The sequence below is a fragment of the Sminthopsis crassicaudata genome, chromosome 5 (assembly GCF_048593235.1).
Source record: "Sminthopsis crassicaudata isolate SCR6 chromosome 5, ASM4859323v1, whole genome shotgun sequence".
NCBI classification, from domain to species: domain Eukaryota; kingdom Metazoa; phylum Chordata; class Mammalia; order Dasyuromorphia; family Dasyuridae; genus Sminthopsis; species Sminthopsis crassicaudata.
In genome coordinates this window covers 239,480,364-239,506,822 of record NC_133621.1, presented here as the reverse complement: position 1 = coordinate 239,506,822, position 26,459 = coordinate 239,480,364, and the positions used below count along the sequence as shown (strand labels likewise).

The 26,459-nt window shown below is 31.3% G+C and overlaps 1 protein-coding gene across 1 annotated transcript in view; it reads right to left on the bottom strand.

Annotated features, from left to right (window-relative positions):
• Positions 1-26,459, bottom strand: part of DENND5B (DENN domain containing 5B) — a 242,205-nt gene that overhangs the window by 36,029 nt on the left and 179,717 nt on the right. The window contains 4 exon segments of the mRNA XM_074270625.1: positions 11,771-11,852; positions 20,085-20,163; positions 22,238-22,390; positions 23,672-23,803. Of these exon segments, the coding sequence (XP_074126726.1) occupies positions 11,771-11,852; positions 20,085-20,163; positions 22,238-22,390; positions 23,672-23,803 (446 nt within the window).

The following is a 26,459-nucleotide window of genomic DNA, read 5'->3' as shown; positions in this document are numbered from 1 at the left end:
TTTGTACACATAAAAACAAGGTAGCTAAGATTAGAAAGAAAGCAAAAAATGGGAAAAATGTTTATAGACAATTCTTGTCTGATATCTCAAATATAAATATAAGCATATATATATATATATATATATATATATATATATATATATATATATATATATATATATATATATATATATATATATATATATATAAAACTTTGCCAAATTTATAAGAATGAGTCATTTCTCAATTGATAAGTGGTCAAAGGATATGAGAAGGCAGTTTTTTAATGAAGAAATCAAAACTATTTATAGTCATACAAAAATATGCTCTAAATAACTATTGACTAGATAAATGCAAATTAAAATAACTTTAAGATATCATCTTAAACCTATCAGATTAGCTTAAAATGATCAAAGGGGAAAATAAATGTTGTAGTGGCTGTGGAAAAATTAGAACATTAATATAATGAAAAGTTAAGGACTCCATGACTCATGAAGAACAACAAAGTCAAAAGAATGAAAAAAAAATAGAAGAAAATGTGAAATATTTCATCAGAAAAACAAATTACCCAGTAAAAAGAATAAGTAGAAAATTGAACTGATCCATCTATTTTGAAGAAGAATCTGAAATTATTCCCAAAGATTTATAAAACTTTGTATACTTTCTGACCCAGCAATACAGGTCTCTTTCCCAAGATGATCATGGAAAAAGAAAAAGGAACCTAAAAGTTCTAAAATATTTATAGTAGCTGTCTTTGTGGTAGTACAGAACTGGAAAGTGAAGGGATACCCATCAATTGGGAAATGGTTAAACAAGTTGCAGTATATATGATTGTAATGAAATACTACTACTGTGCTATAAGAAATGATGAGCTGGTTGATTTTAGAGAAACACAAAAAGATTTGTATAAAATAATGAAAAGTAAAGAGGATATTGTAGACAGTAACAGCAATATTTTAAAAGAGTAATTGTGAACAACCTCAACAGTTTAAAAGAAAAATTGTGAACAACCTCAACAGTATTCTCATTACTGTAAATACTCAAATTAGTTATAGAGGATCTATGAAAGAAAATACTATCCACTACCAGAGAAAGAACTGATAAACAGAAGCATCCATAGTATAATTTTCACATATATTTATAAGTCTGTGTCAAATTATAGCCTTCTTTACTATAGGGTGGAAAGGACACAATTAGAAACTTAAGATGTAACCCCCCCAAAAAAAAGATTAATTAAAAAAAAGAAAAAAATGATTGCTAGATAACCTGAAAACTATGGAAAAAAAAAAAACTATGAAAACTATGAAAGAAGAAAAAAAAGGCTTAGAATTTCAAGAAATTATAAAGGAAAACTGTTATCTAGGTTCAGATGGGAAAAATAGAAAATTTTAAAATTCACCAATCACCTCTTAAAAGAGATTTAAAAATGAAAATGTGCCCAGGAATATTGTAGATAAATTCCAGAGCCAGGTCAAAGAAAAAGCATTGCAATCAGACAGAAAGAAACAATTCAAATATAGTTTTGAATTTTGAACAGGAAAGATTTAGCAGCTTCCACATTAAAAGAGAAGTGAATTTGCAATATGAGATTTAAGAAAGCAAAGGAGCTAGTATTATAACCAAGAATAATCTACCCAGCAAAACAGTATAATCAGGAGGAAAAATTGATATTTAATGAAACAGAAGACTTTCAAGCAATCATGATGAAAAGACTAGGCCTAAATAGAAAATGTGACATTCAAACACAAAACTCTATAGAAGTATAATAAACTAAACATGAAGGAGAAATCATCATAAGGAATTCAATAAGATTAAATTGTTTACATTTCTATGTAGAAAGATGACAAATATAATTCCTAAGAACTTTTTCATAACTAGGGCAGTTAGAAGGAGTCTACATAATCAGAGGCCATGAATGTAAGTTGATCATGTTGGGATGATTTTTTTAAAAAATGAAGGGGTAAGAAAGAGGGATGCATTGGGAGGAGGAAGAGAAGGGAAAAATGGGAAAAATTATCTCACAAAAAGAGTCATAAAAAGAAGAGCTTTTATAATTGAGGGGAAAATGGGAGAGGATAATGGGTAACACTTGAACCTTACTCTCACTAGAATTGGTTCAAAGAGGGAAGAACATCATACACATATTCAAGGAGGTAGAGAAATGTATTTTACTAAATGGGAAGTAGGAGGGGAAGAGGAATTAAGATAAGAGGGTGTGGGATAAAAGGGAGGATGGATGATGGGGAGGTAATGGCCACAAGCAAAACAGACTTTTAAGGAGGAAGAGGGTTAAAAGAAAGAGAGAATAATAAACAGAATGGAGAAAAGGATATACATAGTAGAAATCATGATTCTAAATATAAATAGGATGAATTCATCCATAAAATGAAGATGATAGCATAATATATTAGAAATCAGAATCAAGAATATATTGTTTACAAGAGAAACACTTCAAATATAAAGACACAAACACACAGGGGCTGAAGTAGAAACTATTCTACTGATTTTTTTTTTTTTTTAAAGGCAAGGAGTAGTACTAATGGTCTCAGACAAAGAAAAAGCAAAAACAGTCCTATTTAAAAGAGATAATTAGAGAAACTACATTCTGATAAAAGATACCATAGACAATGAAATAATTATCAAAAATTTACAGCAAGATTTTCTGATAAAAGTCTCATTTCTCAACTACACAGGGAGCTAAGTCAATTTTGTAAAATTGATAAATGGTCAAATAATTTGGATACTTTTCAGAAGAAGAAACCAAAGTTATTTATAATTATATGAAAAAGTTCTAAATCATTATTGATAGTGATACTTTATCACACCTATCAGAAATGACAAATGCTGGAAATGACAAATGTAGGAAAATAGATACACTAATGAACTGTTACTAGTTCAACCTTTCTAGAGAATAATTTGGAATTATGGCCAAGGGGGCTATAAAATTATGAATATATATCCCTTGATAAGCAATATCACTACTAAGTCTGTTTCCAAAGGAGATCAAAGAAAAAGGAAAAGAATATGCATGTACAAAAATGTTTATAGCAGTTCTTTTAACTGGAAATTAAGGTTATACCCATCAGTTAGGGAATGGCTGAATAAGTTGTGGTATATATGATTATGATGGAATACTATTGTAATATAAAAAATGACAAAAGGATGGTTTCAGAAATACATGCAGAATCAGGAGATCATTTTACAAAGTAATAACAATATTGTACTGATGATCAACTGTTGAAAGATTTAGCCACTCTGATCAACAGAGTTGCTTAGGACAATCTGGAAGGACTCATGATGCAAATTACTATCCATTCTACAGAGAGAACTGATAAACTCTGAGTGCAAATCAAAATATAATTTTCTCACACTTTACTTTTCATAATTTCTTTTTTATAATATGGCTAATATAGAAATATGTTTTGTAAGCTTTCACATGTATAATAATGAGTATCATATTGGTTGTCTTCTCAGTGATGAGGGAAGGGTGGGATAGAATTTGGAAAGTTTTTAAAAATAAGTTAAAAAATATTTTCTCTGAGAAGGGATTCATAGGCTTTACTACACTTCCAAAGGAATCCATAAAGCAAAAAAAAAAAAAAAAAAAAAAAAAAAAAAAAAAGGTTAATCATGCCTAGTATAAAAAAGAAGTGCAGGAATGAAGAACTATGTTGAACTTTTGATAGTTATGATGATGATTATGAAATTTACTATAAATCTATTCATTTATCTCCTCTTTAAACCACTACTGATCTATAGAATATTGCCGGAAAAAGTACATGTGATTCTGAGTTATTGTTTGCTGTATCTCAAAATTTACATTAAGCACTTACAATGTGCCAAGCATGCTGCTGAGTGAAGGGGAAGATAAAAATAAACACTAAAAAGTCTAATAACCTGCCTTTACATAGTTTTTATATTCTATTAAGAGGAATCAATATGTACAGTGAAAAATAAATATTAAAAAGATAAATTTATTGAGGAACGGGAAAAGGAGGACATCATCTAACCTAATGAGGTCAGAAGTGGCAATTCAGTTGAGATGAAACGGGAGTACATTCCAAATCTGACTCAAAACACAGAAACAGGACATGAGATTTCACATATGGGGAACAGCAAGAAAACTAATTTAAAACAGAGATAATAGTAATATGCAATAAACCTGAAAAATAAACAGAACTAGAATATGAAAGGTTTTTGAAACATCACAGTTCTTCAGAACTATGAAATTCCAAATTTGGGTTGAAGGTATTAAAAAATATGCTGAAGCTAAAAAAGAAACCACTTCCCCAGAAATGTCAATTTTGGCAATATATTTTGGATTCTCTGATCATGGCCTTGAGAGGTTACTCTTTTCTATTGGAACTTCTATTGTCTTCTCCAGGATTGGCTATTTTCTTTACCCTGAGATACAATGAGTTATCACTAAGATAACATTCACCTATAATACCAAAACTACCCTTTACTATTTCCTTTGGACTCTTCTGACCCTTGAATCATAGTATCTGACTAGGAAATGCCAATTCCTCACCTCTTACCTCTTTAATTTTGGGTTTCTCGAGAAATCTGTATTTTATCTTAGAATAATGAGGGAGTTCTTGGAGCTTCTTGACAAAATCACTATCTATCCTTTAATATGAGGTTTATGAAACTCTGTATGTGACCTTTTCCTGAAATTAAAAAAATACTCATGGACCTACCAAATTTTATCTTGGTCTAGATTTTGGTTACTTAAGTACATATATATAATGGATGCTGGAGGGAAGTGTGGAAAAGTCTATATAAGAACTTAATTTGTACATTTAATAAAATAAATTTCCTACATTCTATATTTAAAGAAAATGTGAAGATCTCAATTATTTAGTGCTAAACCTATCCAGTATACAGATATTTGAGGTCTTAACTTGTACTATTATTAGTAACAGAAGAGTTCAGTGTGTATCATCACTGCAAAACCACAAAGATGGGATAACTGGGAGCTGATTTAGAGGACTGAGGACTGATTTAGAGAAGCATCAATGTTAGAACAAAGTACTATTGGCTACCTAATTTTTCCCCAAGTTTTAATCTTTTAAAGAACTGACTTGGATCCAATGAAACCCAAGTAGAGAATCAATCAAGATGGAAAAGGTCATTTTTTACTTCTTATTTTATTTTCCTACAGTTACATATACAAATAATTTTTAAGATTTATTTTTACACCGAGTTCTAGATTCTCTCTCTTCCTCCCCAACACACCCTCAATAACATCACAATTTAATATAGGTTATACATGTGCAGTCATGTAAAACATCCCCATAATATTCATGTTGTGAAAGAAAATATTCACCAAAAAAAACCTCAAGGAAAAATAAGACAATCAAAAAAAGTATTCTTCAATCTGCATTCAGACATTCTCTGGATATGGATAGCATTTTTTATCATAAGTCCTTCAGTGATGTCTTGGATCATTGTATTCCTGAGAATAGTTATGTCACTCACAGCTGAATATTTTATAATACTGCTGTTTTACTTTGTACACAATACATTTTACTTTGCAGCAGCTCATGGAAATCTCAGGTTTCTCTGAAAGCATCCTGCTCATGATTTCGTACAACACAATAATATTTCATCATAATTACATACCACAATTTAGTTAGCTATTCCCCAACTGATGGACATTACTCTAATTTTTAGTTATTGGCCCCTAGAAAAGAGCTGCTACAAATATTTTTATACATATAGATCCTTTTCCTTTTTTAAAAAATCTCTTTTGGGACAGAGACTTATAGTGCATATTGCTAGGTCAAAGGGTATGCATAGTTTTATTTTTTAATTTTTTTTATAATAGTTTTTATTTACCAGATATATGCATGGGTAATTTTACAACATTGACAACTGCCAAATCTTTTGTTCTAATTTTTCTCTCCTTTCCTTCCCCCCCCACAGATAGCAGTTTGACCAATACATGTTAAATATGTTAGAGTATAAATTAAATACAATATACGTATACATGTCCAAATAGTTGTTTTGCTGTACAAAAAGAATCAGACTTTGAAATTGTGTACAATTAGCCTGTGAAGGAAATCCAAAATGCAGGTAGATAAAATTAGAGGGATTGGGAATTCTATGTAGTGGTTCATAATCATCTCCTAGAGTTCTTCTGCTGGGTGTAACTGGTTCAGTTCATTACTGCTCTATTGGAACTGATTTCGTTCATTTCACTGTGGAAGAGGGCCAAGTCCATCAGAATTGATCATCATATAGTATTGTTGTTGAAATATACAAAGATTTCTTGGTCCTGCTCATTTCACTCAGCATCAGTTCATGTAAGTCTCTCAAGGCCTTTCTGAAATCATCCTGGTTGGTCATTTCTTACAGAACAATAATATTCCATAATATTCATATACCACAATGTATTCAGCCAATCTCCAATTGACGGGCATCCAGGTAGTTTCCAGCTTCTGGCCACCACAAAGAGGGCTGCCACAAACATTCTTTATGCATGGTTTTATAACTCTTGCCCATAGTTCCAAATTGCTCTACAGAATTGTTGAATCTGTTCACAACTTCACCAATGGTGCATTAATGACTCATTTTTTCGCATCCCCTCCACCATTTGTCATTTTTCTTTTCGGCTCTATTAATCAATTTAATAGGTATGAAGTAGTACCTCAGAATTGTTTTAATTTGCATTTCTCCAAGCAATAAGTTAGAGAATTTTAAAATAAAGCTACAGATAGTTTTGATTACTTTATCTGAAAACTATTCATATCTTTTGATCATTTACCAATTGGGGAATGGCTGCTATTTTTTATAGATTTGATTCAGTTCTCTACATGTTTAAGAAATGAGGCCTTTATCAGAGATATTTGTTTCAGAATTTTTTTCATAGATACTTTTGCTGTTTTTCTCTCCATCTTATTTCTCCCCTCCTCATTTATTCAATTCTCTCTCTCCTTTCACTCTGTCCTTCTCCAAAAGACTTCTGATTCTGACCTCACTCTCCTCCAATTTGCCTTCCCTTCTAATCCCCCTGTGCTCTACTTTCACCCTGGTGCAACAAATTTTTCCTGCTAACCTTCCAAGTTTTCCTGGTCTGAAAAATTGTTTCACTATATCTTTTAGTGGATTTTGCTATTCTAGAATCTGTTTAGAGTCAATATTTAAAGAAATTTGGGCAAAACCCTACCTTTACTCTGTCATCTTGATTCTGCCTTTTTTAAAAGGATATTTTTACCTAAAAGCAGGTAAGAAATTAACAGCATTTTGTTTCAGACAAGGGAAAAACTGGGATTGCCATCTAGAAAGGAGGACAATGAGAGAAGACCTAAGACTAGAAAGCCAACAACAACAAGATCAAATGATCTAACTCTTCAAAAATCCCTATCTTCCTCTAGTAAAAAAGAACCAAGATACACTACATTTAGTTCTGAGTACCTTTATCATGGAAAATTCAATGGAGAAAAAATAGAAACAAATAGAGAAAACATTAACAAAATAATAAGGAGAAGGGAATTAGTGATTTATGACAGATTAATAAATAAGTATAAAGATTACTAAATTAAAAATTTAAGAAAGAATAATAGTCCACAAATATTTGAAAGTATTGAACTAAATACTCTGGAAAAAGAAGGAGCTATTTATATATTGCATAGTGGAAAAAGGATAAATGAAGGAAAACTCAGGCTAAATGATTAAAACAATTCGTTAAAAGTTTGATACATGATTGTGGAATATTTTCTTAAGAACTGAAGTCACATATTATATGCGTACTAAGACTGCTAGATAATGCAATGGATAGACTGTTGGGTCTGAAGTCAGGAAGACATCTTCCAGAGTTCAAATCTAGCCTCAAACATTTATTAGTTGTTTGACTCTAGGCAAGCCACTTAACCCTGTTCCTAATCTGTGAAATGAGCCAGAGAAGAAAATGGCAAATCACTCCAGTATTTTTGCCATAAAAAGCCTAAATGGGATTTCAAAGAGTCAGATATGACTGAAACAACTGAACAGCAATTACTTGAGTATTAAGAAATTAGGCTCTGTTTATATAATATGAGGAAAAAATATGCACTGAAAATAGCCTTGCAACATAGTAAGATTTTTACTATACAAGTACAATATTTTTACTCTAAATTCTAATACTGACATAGAGATTTTTTTATACCAATTATATATAATGTTGTTTTCTTGCCTTGTGCTTATAGCTTTTTTTTCATCAATAGTATTTTATTTATCCAAATATAGGCAAAGATACATTCACTTTTGCAAAACTGTGCTCTTTAAAATTTTCACCTTTTCTCCCCCCACCTTTCTGCTGCAATTCAATATAAGTTAAACATACAATTTTCTAAACATATTTCCATATTGGTATGCTGTGCAAGAAAATCAGATCAAAAGGGGAAAAACTTCTTAATTTCATATAATCAAAATTATTTATTTTATATTCTGTGATCTCCTTTATCTCATATTTGATCATACTTTTCTTTTCTGTATCTCTGAGCAGGTACATTTTTCCATGCTCTCTTAACTTACATAGGATATCACTCTTTATGACTAAATCATTTAGCCACTTAGACCTAATCTTGGTATGTGGTATGAGGTGTTAATCTATGCCTAGGTTCTTCCAAACTGCTTTCTGATTTTCCCAGAAATTTTTGCCAAATGATGAATTCTTACCCCCAAAGCTTGCATTTTTAGGTTTGTAAAACATTAGATTTCTATGGGCATTTGCTACTATATTATGTACATAATCTATTCCACTAAATCACCACTCTGTTTCTTAGCAAATGCAAGATTGTTTTTGATGATTAACATTTGTAATATAATTTAAAATCTGATACTCCTGGGGTGCTTTCCTTCATTTTTTTCATCTATTCCCTATTTTTTGTTGTTCTTTCAGATGAATTTTGTTAGTTTTTATAATTCTATAAAATAATTCTTTGATAGTTCGATGAATATGGCACTGAATAAGTACATTAACTTTAGGAAGAATTGTCATTTGGCTTAGCCTATCCAAGAATTCCTTTCTAATATTCAATAATTCCAAGAGATCTATTATTTAAATTTTTTTAAAGCTCTCTTCAGGTTCTTAATTTCTTTACTGTTACTTTTTGCTTAGATTTCTCTTGGTTTTAAAATGATATATTAAGAGCCCCCACTTTTATAACTTTACTATATTTTTCTCCTAATTAAAATAACTTTAATTATAATTAGGTGCAATTATTTATATTGATATCTATGGTTCTATGTGACATAATATAATTCTTGTTTTTTTTTATTTTGTCTGCATTATAGGGTTCACTGAAATCATAATTATTACCTCTTTTTCCAATTCAGCTGAAGCATAATGGATTTCACCCCAGTCCTTTTTTAATTCTATGTGAATTTTGTTTTTCAAGCATGTTTCTTAAAATTTGTTTTTTGTTAAATTCAATTTCCTAATCCATCCAGCATCTTCTTAAATTTAAAGACAAACTTCATCCTATTCATGTTCACAATTATGACCATTAACTGTGTATTTCTCCCTCCATTTGACAAGATATAATGAATAGCATAAATAATGTATTAGATTACTGCTATCATTATATTACTATTAATATATCATATTATGATTTATATTGCATCCATCATGAAATGATAAACTTAAAATCAGGGAAAAACTAAAGGATACAAATGGAACTTTCATTTAAGTCTTTTCAATTTCTCACACTGCATGCACCATAGGCCAATCAAATTTTTGTTAAAGGCAGAATGAAAGTAATGGCAGGTCCTACCAAGCAGGACAGATTTCAAATATAGGCCTGTTATACTCAACAGGTTCTCCAAAGACTGTTTAAGTTTGAAGAACCCCATTGCCAGAATGATAGCTATAAGATATTAATTTATTTTAACTAAGAGCAACTAATGAAATCACATACTAACATTGAGAATGGTTAAAATCTGAATTGATGGTCAAAATAAAATATGAAATAACAAAGCCTTTAATAAGACATACTATCACAAATAGTTTCAGATACTTGACAAGCCATGTTAAATATGTATAACTAATATTAATAAAGTACAACATGAGAATACAGTGGCTACATATCTTAAACTTTAAGATTTTCACTTTTTAAGAGTTCAGCGAGATGTATATAATACTAATATCTGGAGAAAAACTCATATTCTGTAAATCTATTTAAAATAAGATCACAGAATTATAGAATTTGACAGAAAAGACACTAGTGTCTTTTCACTAGTCTAACTAGTCTAAAAGGCATTCTCACCAAAACATAGCACATAATGATCTAGCCTCTACATGAAGACCTCTAATGAGGGGAAATGCAGTGCACCTCATAGAGTCAAATGTATTTCTAATAGCAACAATTCTAAGCCTTGTATTCAAAGTAAATTCATCTTTAAACATTTTTTAATAAAAATTTTTACTGCAAATAACTATAATTAATTGAAGAATATCATCCTTTTCCCTTAGCAGCTCTTTGGTCCCCAAATTCTTGAGAATAAAATAAATTTATACCCAGATGAATTTATATACAGATGAAATTTAAATATGGGCTGGATAGTGACAGTTTTTTTGGTTGGATTTTGTGCTAAGTAAAAAAACAAGTGCAACAAGTTTATTCACTAAAGAATAAATACATTCTTGATGCAAATTTATAGTAGTTCGAGCCATTCTCCAACTGATAAATGGTCAAAGGATTTGAATAGACAATTTTCAGATGAAGTAATTGAATCAATTTGTAGTCACATGAAAAGGTGCTCCAAATCACTATTGATCAAAGAAATGCAAATTGAGACAACTCTTGAGATACCATTACATACCTGTCAGATTGGCTAAAAATGACAGGAAAAGATAATGACAAATGTTGGAGGGGATATGGGAAAACTGGGACACCGATATAATTCTAGAGAACAGTTTGGAACTATGCTCAAAAAGTTATCCAATTGTGCATATCCTTTGATCCAGCAGTGTTACTATTGGGATTATATCCCAAAGAGATCTTAAAGGAGGGAAAGAGACCCACATGTGCAAAAATGTTTGTGGCAGCCCTTTTTGCAGTGGCAAGAAACTGGAAAATGAGTGGATGCCCATCAGTTGGAGAATGGTTGGGTAAATTATGGTATATGAATGCTATGAAATACTATTGTTCTGTAAGAAATGACCAGCAAGATGATTTCAGAGAGTTTTAGAGAGGCCTACATGAACTGATGCTGAGTGAAATGAACAGAACCAGGAGATCGTTATACATGGCAACAAGAAGATTATACAACGATCAATTCTGATGGACATGGCTCTCTTCAATAATGAGAGGATTCAAGCCAGTTCCACTTGTTCAGTAATGAAGAGAGCCATCTACACCCAGAGAGAGGACTGGGAACTGAGTGTGGACCACATATAGCATTCTCACTCTCTCTGTTGTTATTTGCTTGCATTTTGTTTTCTTTCTCAGTTTTTCTTTTCCTTCCTTCTTGATCTGATATTTTTTTTGTTCAGCAAGATACATATATTGGATTTAGCATGTATTTATATTTAACATGTATTGCACTACCTGCCTGCTAAGGGAGGGGGTGGAGGAAAGATGGGGAAAATTTGGGACAAAAGGTTTTGCAAGGATCACTGTTGGAAAAATTACCCATGCATATGCTTTATAAATAAAATAATAATAAAAATGTAAAAAGAAAAAAAGAATAAAAACATTCTTCATCAGCATAGAAAATGCATATATCCTTCAGTCATTTAAGTAATTTAAATATGAAATCCATGAAATTATGAAGTCATTGTCACAGGTTAAAATAATTAAATACCTCATGTCTTGAATAAGAGAGACTCTAAGTGTTGGTAAAGTGGCTCCTGAATCAGACTTTCTTCTTTCTGGTCCAAGGGAAACTGTTTAGAAAAACATCATCACTTAGAAAAAAATTAGACTCAAATTAACATAAATAATTGTTAAGCATCTGCTATATGCTGACTAATGTTCTAAGTTCTAAAAAAACATAGCTTAGATAAGACATGAGACCACTTTAATCTATATACCATAGTATTAGAGTTGGCTCTAAAGGACAGTAATATTCACTCTATACAACAGGCAAAAGAGAGAGGATAGAAAAAAAAATGTTCCAAAAACAAGGAACAATTTGAAAAAAGGCATTAGAAGCAAAAGCTGAATTTTGGGAAAAACTAGTAGTCTGGGGTACAGGAGAAAGGAGGAGGATATATGGAAAAGTCATATGGGCTAACTAAAGAAAACTAGGTTGGTGTCACCTGAATGCAAAGCAGAGGAACATGAGCTTTCTTCTTTAGCTGTCATTTGGAGTTACTAAAGATTTTTTGAACAGAGATCTTATTTTTGCAGAAGGAAAATAAAAGAAGAAAAGATAGATTAAATAGTGGATAAAAAGGCTGGACTGGACTCAGAAAGACCTGAGTATAAGTCAGACCTCAGATACTAACTAACTATGTGACTATGTAACCTGTTTGCCTTAATCCACTGACAAACCTTTTCAATATCAATATGATGCATTATATTGTGTTAGGCACTGGGGATAATAAAACAAAACAAAAATAAAACAAACATGACAACAAAACAAAAATATAGTCTGTGAATTCAAAGAGTTTATATACTACTAGGAATATAATATACACATGGATAATACCAGGTAATATGAAGAAGTGGCAACTAGCAATTCAGGGAAGATTTCATGGAGAAAGTGGTCTTTGAGTTTAGTGTTGAATTAAATAAATATTCTGAGAGGAAAAGATATGGAAGGTGCATGGTTGGCATGGGAGATGACCTCTGTGAAGTCATGGAGAGAGGAAAAGCATGCTTAATCTAAGAAAGAGCTAGTAGTGCAGCTTGGGTGGAAAGTAGACTGAGGGGGGGTGGGGGCGGAGATAATGTGAAAAAAATTCTGCTTCTCAAAATTGTTTTATAACCTCCCCTCCAAAAAATCAGTACGTCTGTTTTACAACTAGCTCCTTCAATAACGATATTTCTTAATTTTTCTGATTATTGTTGATTTAGAATACTTCTTCAGGTAGTTATTGAAGAAGTCATATATTTAAATGCTGGACAGGGATAGAGATGAGGAAACTGCAGCTCAGAGAGGTAAAGTGACCAAGGGATTACTTTATCCAAGGGGATAAAATTTCTCCCTTGATAAAATATAACCTCCTTCAGGATAGGAAACGGTTCCATTTCTGTTTTTGTATCTCTAATATCTAATGGTCCCTGGCCCATAAGATATCCTTAGTAAATTTTTATTGATTACTGTTAGCTAGAATTTTCCATTCTGGTTATTGTGGGCCTACAACTAGAATCTAAAAATGAGTAATAAAATACCTTTAAAAAAAGTAGGTAAAACGTTGCCATAAGTTCTGTATATCTTACACCAAGTAAACCACTGAAAATAGGCATAATTTCGATTCTTATGTAATTCTACCACACCACACTTTAAGATTTTTTTTAAATAGGAAAAAACCATTCAAATTGTTGAAACTCTAAAATTATTTGATTAACATCAGCAAGCACACCATTAATAGCATACAAAATGGGCAACTTAAAAACAGTACTTTTCAGATGAAAAGAAACAACCCAAAGTAGGTTGCTACTTTGAAATCACCTTATACAGTGAATGAATTGCTTAATATTTTTATAAGACAAAGAGAACCTTCTCTAACATTACACATTGGAATCTCAACGACTATAAATGCCAATTCTGACATAAATTGTTATGTGGCTCCAAATAAATTATTTGTACTTTCTGTGTTTCAGTTTCTCCATCCATAAAATCAAAACTGAAGTTTGAAATCACTTAATAATTAAACAGTCAAATGGCCAGCAGAAGTAAAGGAAAGATACAGTAGGGCTAGAGAAGGGCAAATGTCCCAAGTTTCAAAAAAAAGGGAAGAGAATTAGTTTCTACCAAATATAGAATCTAGTGAATTCTATTCCTTGAAAAATTTTGGAACATTCTTAAAGTGATGCCTAATGAACATCCAGAAAAGAAGAATGGATGATCACAAATTGCATTATTCCTTGGTCAAGAAAAGAACATGCAAAATGCATTGACAGGAGGCAGCTAGTTGGTGCAGTGGATAGAACACCTGAAGTCAGGAGGACCTGAGTTTAAATCTGGCCTCTGACACTTAATACTTCCTAGCTGTGTGACCCTGGGCAAGTCATTTAACCCCAATTGCTTCAGGGAAAAAAAAATTACTTTGACAGGCTTACTAAAGCTCATAATTCTGGAGATTTAACTACTAAACTTAATTTTTCTTTCTTATTATGAACTTAAAACACAAATTAAAAAACAAAACAAAACAGAGAACAGAAAGGAAGTAGTAAAGTTGTAAACTTTTTTTTAAAAGTTGATACTAAATTTGAAAATTTAACAAAATTTCCTGTTTGTTGTCCCCTCCTAAATTTGTTTTCTTTTGTGTGTTATGAAAATATTTTATTGATCTTTTTTATATGTCTATTATTAGATCCTGCTCCAAAATAGAAGACCTTCCTTCTTAAACAAATAAGAATAACCAAGCAAAACTTAGCAATCCATTGACCATCTTTTTTGGATACATGATTAGTTGTTATGCTGAACAGAGTTTTAAGTCTTTCAAATTTGTTTTCTTTTTTATTATTGTATTTATTGTGTAAATTGTTCATTTCACCCTGCATCAACTCATAAAAAATTTCGAAGTTTCTCTGAATCCTTCATATTTAATATTATGTTGTCAAAACATCTTGTTTTCTTCATATATCACAATCAACCACTCCCCAATTTAAGCTCCCACTTTGTTTCCAGTTTTTGGCTACTACAAAAAGAGTGACTGTAAACCTTTTTGGACATATAGTTTTTTTCTTCTAACTTTTAAGTTCTCTGATATACCTAGCAGTAAAGCAGTATGAAATACATAGGTGGCATATTGATTAGTTTGCTGAATTTGGAATCAGGAAAATCTGAATTCAAATCCTGCCTTAGTTTAAGACTAGATGTGCAACTTTCAGTAAGTTAGCTAATTTTTTTCAGCCTTAGTTTATCTGCAAAATTGATACGGTTGCTCTGATGATCAAGTGAGATGAAATGTGAATTGTTTTACAAAGTCTAAAATTCTGTATATTATTATTACTAATTGTATTTATGAGTTAAAGGGTATATACTTTTGGGGTCATAGCCCTTCTAATAGTTCAATAGTGTCTGTCCTCCAATAATTGCCATTTTGCCAATTTGATATGAGACAGAACTCCAGATTGGTCTTAATTTGCATTTCTCCTTTTAATGTTTGGATCATTCTTTCATTCAGTTGCTGACAATCTGTATTTCATTATTTTAATACTACTCATTAATATATTCTCTGAGCTTTGGTTTTTATGTATTGAATCGATTTCCTACATTATCTTGGATATCAGACAACAGGGATTTTTTGCTGCAAAGGTTTTTCATAGTTAACTGATTCTCTTGCAATTTTAAGCATACTGATTTTTCTTAGGAAAATGCTTTTAAAATTTTATGTAAAAACGATTCATTTTCTCTAGGCCACATGCCTTACTTAAGAATTATGTCCTCTAGCCATAGCTATGGAAAGTATTTTTTTCTCTAATTCTCTAATTTTTTTTAATGGGTCTGACCTTTTATTTCTAGTTCTTGTTTATATCTGAATCTTTATTGTGGTATGTACTAGGATACTAGTTTAAATCTAATTTTAGCCAGAAATCTTTTTAGTTTTAGTCATAGAGATATCTTAGTCCAGTAGTTGGTGTCCTAAGGTTTATTGCACTATATTGCTTTTGACATTAATATCATTTATTAAAGTTGTTGTTTTCTTAATGTTGAATCAAACTTGCATTCCTGGACATTTTTGACCAAATTGAATGCTTTTAAGAAAATGATTCTTCAGGTGCTCCAATATTTTAACTTATTATTAGTCTGTTCAACTCAGTCATGAATTCTAAACTAAATTTTGTACTTTGGTTTTACTTTTTCAGTTAAATTTTGCCTTTGATATTTGAAGACTATGAAATTATAAAGGAAATGTGCTACATCAGAATTTCATTAAAGAGAAAGAACCTTTTATTTTTTTTTATATAACTAATGCAATTAAAAAAAAACTACCTCTTATAATTTAGCATTTATATTACCAAAAAAATTGATTGCAAGTCAGTAATTCACATGCAGCACTTTAAGATGGACTAATCATTTTTCTTATATAACAACTTTATAAAATAAGCAGTTTGCATTTATCCCCATTTAAAGAGAAAAAGGGAGAAACTTATTGCTGCTGGCTTGTTTGAAACTAAGTTTATGTTGCCAAATCAGAAGGAAAAATTTTCCATTCTCTCTGTTCACTTATCAATTTCCTTCTCCTGATCAATAACTTAAAATTTGCAGGTGAAGTTTAAAGTCTTTCATTAAAGATTAAAAGGCAACTTTAAAAATTTTCTTCTGATTCAACCAATCCCAATTCCATATTAGTCATGTTGTAAAAGAAGAATCAAAAAAAGGGAAAAAGAATGAAGAAGAAAAAAAATGAAAATAGTATGCTTTGATCTACATTCAGGCTCCATAGTTCTTTCTCTGGATGTGGACAGCATTTTCGTTCACAAGTTTTTTGGAATTGTCTTGGATCATTGTTTCAAACAGTTCTTTTAAAAGAGCTATATAAATTATTTTACTTTCTTTCTTGAATCATTTATCTTCTAATGGGGTAGAATATTCATTTGAACCATACTAATATACAATGCATAGAACATCAATGTGCTTCAGGAGTAGTGAAACAAATTCAACTGAATGATTCTTCAATTTGAAATTAAGCTATCTGTTTGCTTATGAACACTAGTTATAGGTCCTCATGTACCATCCTAGAGACATTATGAATAAGAACCAAATTTTTTGAAAGGATCTTAGAGATTATTTAGTCTAATTCAATATGAAAATGGATTTGTGATCTCATTGATTTGATACAGATTAATCTTGTTCATGTCCTCCCATAAGTTTGACATGCGTGGTCTATTTTCAAAATGGTAGAGAACTTCCTTATTTTCTTTTGACATTGAAAGAATATCAATGGTGCACTCTGTCCACTTGTTTACCTTATGCTATGTGACCAGCCTATATTAATTTTATCTAATATAATTCATTAATGACATCTTTATGTCAAGAAATTTCTCATTGTTCATATATAGCAGTCTGTTCACTCTCTACATGTACTTTTCATTGCTCTTTGTGGAGTACTCATTTAAAATTTTTCAGCCAATCATAGTACTTGTTTCACTGCCAATTAGAAACACTTGTAGAATCTTTGCCACAAAAAGATGGACCTTTGCTTTAATAGGAATCTTGGGGTCAGCAAGAAGCTTTGCAATTTGCTGAAGACAATTCAATCTGCTTTTGTACTCACATTCAACTCTGGACCCAACTCATTAGCAACTACTTTTGCCCTATATATACATACTGATAGACAGGTTCTATAGCTGTTAAAATCTAGACAATAGGCATTTTGACTTCCATTCAGTGTTATATGAATGAGAGTGATGTACCTGGGAAGCATTTACTTGTAAAACAAATGCTGAAGTGATGTTTTGTTCTATTGAATCATATGCTTTTCCATAATCAATAAACAATAAGAAAGATGAGTTATTCTATTCTATCTTTCAGTTAATGTTGAAATGGTAAAGATGTTAGTTATTGACTCTCATTTGTAAAAAGCCATGTATTCACTACTAATAACTTAAGTAAAAATGCCTTTTATGTATAGATGACTATTACAAAGATTATTCTATGGGAGATTAGGCATATAGAATTGTAATTACTGATATTCTTTATTTGTTTTTTGGAGATATCAATATAGTTCAATTTTTTTTTTGGTTTGGAAACTTTGTATTTATTAGTCTTTTGATGTCCACAAATGTACTGCCTTTGGCACAACTCTCCATAATATATATTTGGTCCATTATTACACAATTTCTGAGTTGGAAGACACTTCAGTGGCTGTCTTGTGTGACCCATACCAGAATATATACAATAGGAGATCTCTAGTATCTACTTAAAGACTTCCAGGGATGGGGTAGGCTATTCCTTCTCCACAAAAATTTCAATTTCTTGATTAAATTATGGGGTTAAATTCTTTCAACTATACACTAAATCATTTTTTGTGAATTTATTTTAGTTCATTCATTTATTTTTATTAATTCTGAGCTTTAGTTCTTATGAGTTGATAATTTGACTTTACAGAAAGCTGACTCAGGAATAAATCCCATATCAATAGAAAGTTTTTTTATTTTAATTAAAATGTAATCTATTCCCTCCAATATGATATCCAACTTATCTAGCAATTGCCAATTCTTTTTCTCAAAGTGCTTGTGATATAGAGGCATGGAGCTTCTATCTAACCTAGAAATCTTGGACCATTTGCATTCTTTCTTCATAAACTACTCTTTCCCCACATATTTTTCCTATTCTCATCTTTTTCTATCTCTGTAGTGAAGTCACCAAGTGTCAGTGTATATTAATTTAATCTGGAGGGTTTTATCATGTCATTTGTAGAATTTCTATAGCATCTGTAGCATTTCATTTATAGCAAATGATGTCACTACATAACAATTATTTCCTTGGTTGACTTTTTGTAAATACTTATCACTAGTACTGAAATATATGATGACCAAATATTTTATAAGACACATTTCTTGTTGCCATCGGCCATGTTAAAAAAAACTTACTCCATTAGTTTCCTCTTTATGCATATTCAAGAAGTTTGTGCAAGCTATTCTTTTTTAATGCTTTAAATTTTTTTTAAGCCAATTCCTTTTTTTCTTCAGGTTCCATTTATAGCAAGAATGTTAACAGTGATACAATTCAACTCTTCCAGCAGTTATGACCCTGTGATGGCCCTGGATAATGATCTCACATTAAGGGTACAAATAGCAAATTTAAAGTTTATTGATGTCTTCAAAAGTACATGATTCTAAGAACACTCTTCCCTTTTTCCCATTACTCTGCCATTGATGCTGCTGAAGTCAGTTGGGGCCACATAGGACTGAGTACTATTTTTTATTTTTCTGTAATAGTTGTCAGAGAAAAATAAAACCATTACCATGTGGCCAGTCAATTGGGAACATGCCTGTTTGTAGTTAGATACTTTGTTACTTGGAAAATGACTCATTCTATTACTAGGACTATATTTATAACCTTTATAATATGGGAGAACTTGGCAGAGTTTAAATTTTACTGCCATAACTTTTGAGAAGCCAATGTCACTTCCATAGCACAATGACACATAGGAACAAAAAGACTATTTCTTCCAAGCTATAAACTTATGTTGACTTTAAAAGCTTTTGGACTTTAAAAGTTTAAGGACTGATTAAAGCAGATTCAGAAAGCTAAGCAGAAATCCTTCATGCATAGACTTTGATATATTTTAACAACATATAAAAGAAAAATAATTCTTAAGTGACAATGATTCAAGGTTAAAAAAAAAAAAGTCATCCTAATTCACAACTCTCTATATTTGGCTTCTACCTCTTTTGGTTATTTTATCAACGGAAAAATTGTGAAAAACCTTCCTAGACTTTGGATAATTCCTAGATATTAGGCAGAATTTCGCTATTTAAGGGAAAACTCTATCCAGGCCTAACTTGACTCCTTCCTTTCTGAAATTGCCTCATTTTATGTATTCCTTCCTTCCTACCTCCAAATTCTGATACCATGACCAAATTAAATCTGCCATTGTTCTTAGATAGTGTTTCAATCTATTCTCTCTTAGTTCCTTTTACATCTTTATAATTTTCCTTATTAAAATATCCCTCCCTGACCACTAGTCACAAATATGTGTTGTTTTCCACAGTAAATGCTTGCTTTTTTATTAGTTCATTGGATAACAACAGAGACATATTTTATGTTGAAAATAATAAGCAGTAACATAGGACTGAATAGTTTTGGGTAAATAGTCTATCCAAATACCTACAATCTGACAATTTTGAAATCTTTAATTTACTAAATCTTATATTAGTTGGTGTAAAATAAAGGGGAAAGTCGATTCCATTTGCAAGAGACAAGTTTAATTTTTTTTTCAACAGGGTTTACTGCTAGCACTTCTATAGAAAAGATAAGACAAATCAGCACTCACCTGGGGATTCTGCAAGGTGCTCTTGACACTCTTCTCTGTCTTGATATTGAATTAAATGTGACCACAAAGCAGATTTCCCCTAAAATTAAGAGTTTATGAAATCAATTTATCAAAATAATTCATATTTCCATAGCATTTTGAATGATGGAGACTAGAGGTCCTAAGAGAGGTAAGGACCAATATGTGGTACACTTTTTTTTTATTTATTCATTTTTCCAAATTATCCCCTCCCTCCCTCCACTCCCTCCCCCCGATGACAGGCAATCCCATACATTTTACATGTGTTACAATATAACCAAGATACAATATGTGTGTGTAAATACCATTTTCTTGTTGCACATTAATTATTAGCTTCCGAAGGTTTAAGTAACCTGGGTAGATAGACAGCAGTGCTAACAATTTACATTCACTTCCCAGTGTTCCTTCTCTGGGTGCAGTTATTTCTGTCCATCATTGATCAACTGGAAGTGAGTTGGATCTTCTTTATGTTGAAGATTTCCACTTCCATCAGAATACATCCTCATACAGTATTGTTGTTGAAGTGTATAGTGATCTTCTGGTTCTGCTCATTTCACTCAGCATCAGTTGATTTAAGTCTCTCCAAGCCTCTCTGTATTCCTCCTGCTGGTCATTTCTTACAGAGCAATAATATTCCATAACCTTCATATACCACAATTTACCCAACCATTCTCCAACTGATGGACATCCATTCAACTTCCAGTTTCTAGCTACAACAAAAAGAGCTGCCACAAACATTTTGGCACATGCAGGTCCCTTTCCGCTCTTTAGTATTTCTTTGGGATATAATCCCAATAACAGCAATGCTGGGCCAAAGGGTATGCACAGTTTGATAACTTTTTGGGCATAGTTCCAAATTTCTCTCCAGAATGGCTGAATTCTTTCACAACTCCACCAACAATGTATCAGGTGGTACACTTTTTTAAATTTACTCATGGAAAAGTCAGAGATTGAAAAAAATTTACTAAGGTTAATATTCCATTTGAAATGATAGATTTTACAGTGGGGAAAAAAAGACTACAACCTAGGAAAAAGAAAAGAAAACTATTGGATGCCAAGCAATTGATCAGAAAATTAGGAGATAGTCACTTTTGATCTTGAGTCAATCATGAATTTTCAGTAAAATACAGAGACTTATCTTTTGTTTTTCTTGCCTTTTTTCTATATATCTTCCTGTTGACAAGGTCCAATTTAAATTCTGCTTCCTCTAAGAAGCCATCTCAAATCTCTCACATTGGAATTATTCCCATCTTCATCTCATCTTATACCATTAATTGGTATCTTTATGCACTTGTCATATTTTAATTTGTAATTATATTTATCTTTCTCTATTAACATGCAACCTGACACTTTACTATGGCAGAGAAGTAACCAGAATTCACAAAACCCTAATGATTGTATGTAAGCTTTAACAGGGTCTATCAAGAAAAACAGAGGAGATGTCTGTAATAATATGATGAATATTTAGTTACAATTCTCAAAGACTAGCTATTTAATTGTAGAGGGACTGTGATATCATTCATAAAGAAGTTTCTCATTTGCTTTTTTATATTCCCAATGCCTAACACAGTACATGGTGTTTGTTGAATGAAAGCAATTTCAAATTGGCTATATAAATATTATTTAGATGACATATTTTAGCAATACAAACTATAACTACTTAAATGTGTGTGTTTGTTTTTAAGAAAACTCAGAAGAGGTAAACTAAAAGGATAAGAACTTAGAAGTTAGTCAATCTTTTCAATTTCATATATTTTGCTTGTTCTTAGTATAGAAAAAATGCTATCAAAATTTCCCTTAAGCAATGTCAGATAGTCATTTAAAATTTACCAATCAAAAAGGAGACAGATACTATATGGATTAACAGTTTGACAACATAGATTAGAATCTTTCTCTAGGTATTTTCCTAAGTATTTTTTCCCCAGGAAGCAAGATTTCTGAAACTTCCTTTGGTTAAAAGGTACATTTCAATAAATGAAACACAAATAGTAAACAATAAAAATGTACATCCAGTGAACTTTTTAAAACTAAAAAGCCCCAGTTCAACAATAATGCTTTAATTTGTTGCCGTTACATACTTTTCAATAGGTTTTTATATCCTACAATTTTAAATGGCTCTTCTTAATATTCCCTACCTGCTTGATCTGAAGACCATGGCTCCATATTCTTTCCAGCAAGTCACATAGGCTGGCAATTAAAGTATTTTCCTCCAAGCCTGTTATGTTTGCTTCACCATGGCCAAGTTCCACTGCTTCATGTCCCATCTTTTCCACCAACATGCGTTTTGTCTGAAAATACCACAAAACCAAAATCAGTCAAAAATATATTGAGAAAGCTGAAGCTTTTTTTTCTTTATTTTTACACAAATGATATCAACTTTGGGCATATTGTTTAATCTTTATGTATCTGACAATTAGAGCACTATCATATTAGAAGAAAGATGATGTGATGATATTAGATAACCTCTATTAAGCAGCTTTTTGCTGAAGGATTTCACATCCAATTCTTTTTTTAAAAAAATATTTTATTTATTTTTTTATTATAGCTTTTTATTTACAAGATATATGCATGGGTAATTTTACAACACTGACAATTGCCAAGCCTTTTGTTCCAATTTTTCCTCTCCTTCCCCTCTCCCCCTCCCCCAGATGGCAGGTTGACCAATATCATGTACAATTCTAATGATATGAATGGCACTGTTCTTTTCTTAACACTGGGAAATCTCATCAAAGAGAAAAAAAAAATCTCAGTCACCAGAATTTTGGAATACATATATGTAATTATCAGCATGTCAAGAATGCCAGTGAAATGATGACATTTGGGGTTAGCTTTGGTTAAATTTAAACAAAAAATTATCATATAAAACCTGTTTTTCATGAGTAGATTAGCTTTCAAATTAGCCAGGTCTTTTGATTTTCTTCCCTATTTTTGTTACCCATTTCATCGTATTTTTGTTCCTAAGCATAGCTTAAAAAAACAAACAAACAAACAAAAAAACTACCCCAGAAACAAAACAGAAAGTGAAAAGAAGGCAACTTAGATCTGCTTTAGTAGCTCTTTGGAAAATACATGGTGAAAGGAGACATTAAAATTATTAGATGAATAAAGTTAGGGGGTTATGTATACATTTAATTTCTTTGGAGTTATCAATGTTCTTCAATAGGGATGGATAATTGATAGCTGATGAGTGGCAAATATGTGTACTAAAAGGTACAGATAGACATATGCAACTACAAAATAATATTGGTTTTCATAAACAAAGGCAACACCCACCATTAATAATAATGAGCCTGTTTGGAGTACTCTAGAGAGTAGTGGAGAAAAACTTTAGTCCTGGATGACAGGCCAAACTATGGAAATTCTTGAAAGCCAGACTAATTTCAACTTGATCATACATGTTACAGGCCATAGGGAGTCCAGAGATATTTCAAAACATTAGCAAGAGTTAGAAAAATAGCTAGCCATATAAATATTTTTAAATGAAAGTAAATGGCTCATAAGAGGATTGCAACTTTGATTTCATATTAACAATAAAAAACAAATCAGAGTGAGAGTGTGCATATACATACCTTCATTCTACATTCTTTTAGCAGGCCTTCTACAAATTTCCAGTTGGTCTGAGCTATCACTGCTGGAGAAAGATCTGACAATTTGGGTTGTCTCAAATTTTTCCCTAAATTCCTTGCCTCTTGCATATATTTCTAAAAATTAAACAGCATTATGAATACATGAGGATCAGTCTATTGATCTTACAGATAAATGTGGAGACAAAAAAAGTTCAAATATGGTTGTATGTGTACATGCAGCAGTAAATTAGCTAAGATTTAGAGCATAAAAGCAGTGACATTTCATTATTTCTTCATTGACATGATTAATAATAACAATAATTCACATTTCTATAGTGTTTTATATATTACAAAGTGATCTCACAATAATCCTGTGAAATAAGTAGCATTAAGTCATTTTACATCTGTTTCATTACATCTTCCATATCATACTGGAGTTATTTTAGGAAAAAATAATATAAGTACTATGGAATAGAAATTGGGAGAACTTATTTTAGGAAAAAATAATATAAGTACTATGGATTAGAAATTAGGAGAACTTATTTACTTACAAACTATGTGACCTAATGAATTCTTCCCCTCTTTTTTTATAATTGATAAAATGGGTATATTAAGTCCTAGAGTTTAGTCCAGAGCCAAGGGACAATGGGATCCAATTGCTTAATTTCTTATCTGATTATCAAAAGCTACAGTAGTGGCACAATAATTCTGCCTAATACTTTTACTGATTGATTTTCTTTTTAGAAACTCATAGGACCAATGCTTTTAAGTCCTATGAGTTTCTAAAAAGAAGATCAATCAATATGGTCAAGCTAGACTGAGGCTTTTTCTCCTATGTTGACTGGTAAATTTCATCTAGACACTAAAACATTCTACCCTTGTAGTCCCCACATGGCAGGTGTTTCCTAATCCAATGGTTAATAGTTTTATCGCCTTAAATTATGTTGTGGTGCCACTAGAGGGTGTGAAGGTACTGGGCAAGGAGAAGAGAGGGGATGTTTTCATATAAATAGTTCTCTAATTTAAAGGCAATATTTGAGATTCTATGAGAATTCTATGTAAAGTTAAGATAGTTTTCTTTAGGAGAAAATACAAATTAGGACAAAAATTGTTCATATGCTGTTACCTAGAGATAAGATTGGCTAATTCTACTCTCTTTGATATTTAAATTTCATTAAACAGCATAATAAAACTTTACAAATATCAACTTTTGTTGATTTCTCTTTTTCTCTTTTTAAATTCTATAGAAGAAATCAAATGAGTAAGGGAATATTTTGAGCAGGATAAAACTAACACCACAATGGAAATTAAATATGTAAGTTATAAAGATACAACTTTTAAGATAATGTATTATATAGTTAGGAAATGAAAACAGCAAAGTGCTGCTATGAGAACCACAGCATTACATTTCTGAAAACTCAGCATATATTACATGTGTTTCAGTGATATCTATCTATCATTAGATTTTTTTTTATCAATCTGAAGAGCTAATAGCATTACATAAAATATATATTATTCCAGTCTTGGATAACATACAAAAGAGAGTATCAGGAGCCTAAAAAGTAATAAAGTAAAAACAAAGGTATGATTTCTTTTGGCATTTATGGAGGAAAAAGTAAGGATTGATTTGGTTTTCCATCTTTGAATCACTCACCACACAGCATAATTATTTCTTTGAGGGTAAGAAATTAAAATTAAAAAAGTTTTCATACATAGAAAATAATACTCAGTTGAATGTTTTATGATTTTACAAAAGGAATGAAACTCTTAAGGATGAAGAAATTGCTACCAGGGATTTACTTTTTAGGAAAGAGAAAATACAAAAATTAGGAAAGGTAACTTAAAATCTTAATTTGGAGATAAGACAGCATAATAAAAACAGATGTCTCTAAAAAATCTCTGATAAAAAAAGTCATGTGCTTTCATCCTTGATAAAAGAGAATAGAATGAGAAAGAGCTAAATACAAACAAAAACAACTCAGCAAAAGTTGGCAGTAAATGGAAGGATGGCAGATTTTAAATGAAACAAATGGGCAAAGGGTCTAAAGATACTAGGGTTATATGTACTCAGGTAAATGCAAGAGTCAAACATCTGGAAAAACAGCTTTCAGCCAAAAAATATACCAGTCAGCATTCAGAGGAGAATATTTTTAGGAAGTTGTGCAGGAGGAGGTGACCTCTTATCCCACTTCCAAAATGAATTACAATTCTGAGATCAAAGTTCCTGGCAAAGTTCCTCCTACAGGAGGTAGATATGCCACAATGCCAAAAAAGCAAGAAAGAAAAAGAGAAAACACAAGCAAAATAACCATGCTTATAATTATTTACAGCATAAAGAAATGAGGAAGAGAGATTGCATATATGGTCATGGACAAAGAACAACTAAAGAGATTATGTTGAAATTGACAAGCAGGGTTTCAAAATAATATCTGCATGGTCACATGAATAAAAGTACTAATATTTAGCACTGATAGAATTTTTCTTTATTTCCATGTATCTGAATTTAGCAATAAAATCTATTGAAAGCATTTTTTAAATTTTAACTACAAATCATACTTAAAATGCAATTATTTAGATATTAGTCATTTATGGTAAATGATAGTGTTATTTTCAAGTAGCATAATGCTCTAGAAGAGATAGATACATAGCCACCATTCTTATAAATTAACTAATCAACATGAATTTACTGAGTTTAGTGATTTTTAGCTGTGTTTAACTCTTTGTAACTCATTTGAAGTTTTCTTAGCACACAGGAATGGTTTGCCATTTCCTTCGCCAGATCATTTTTACA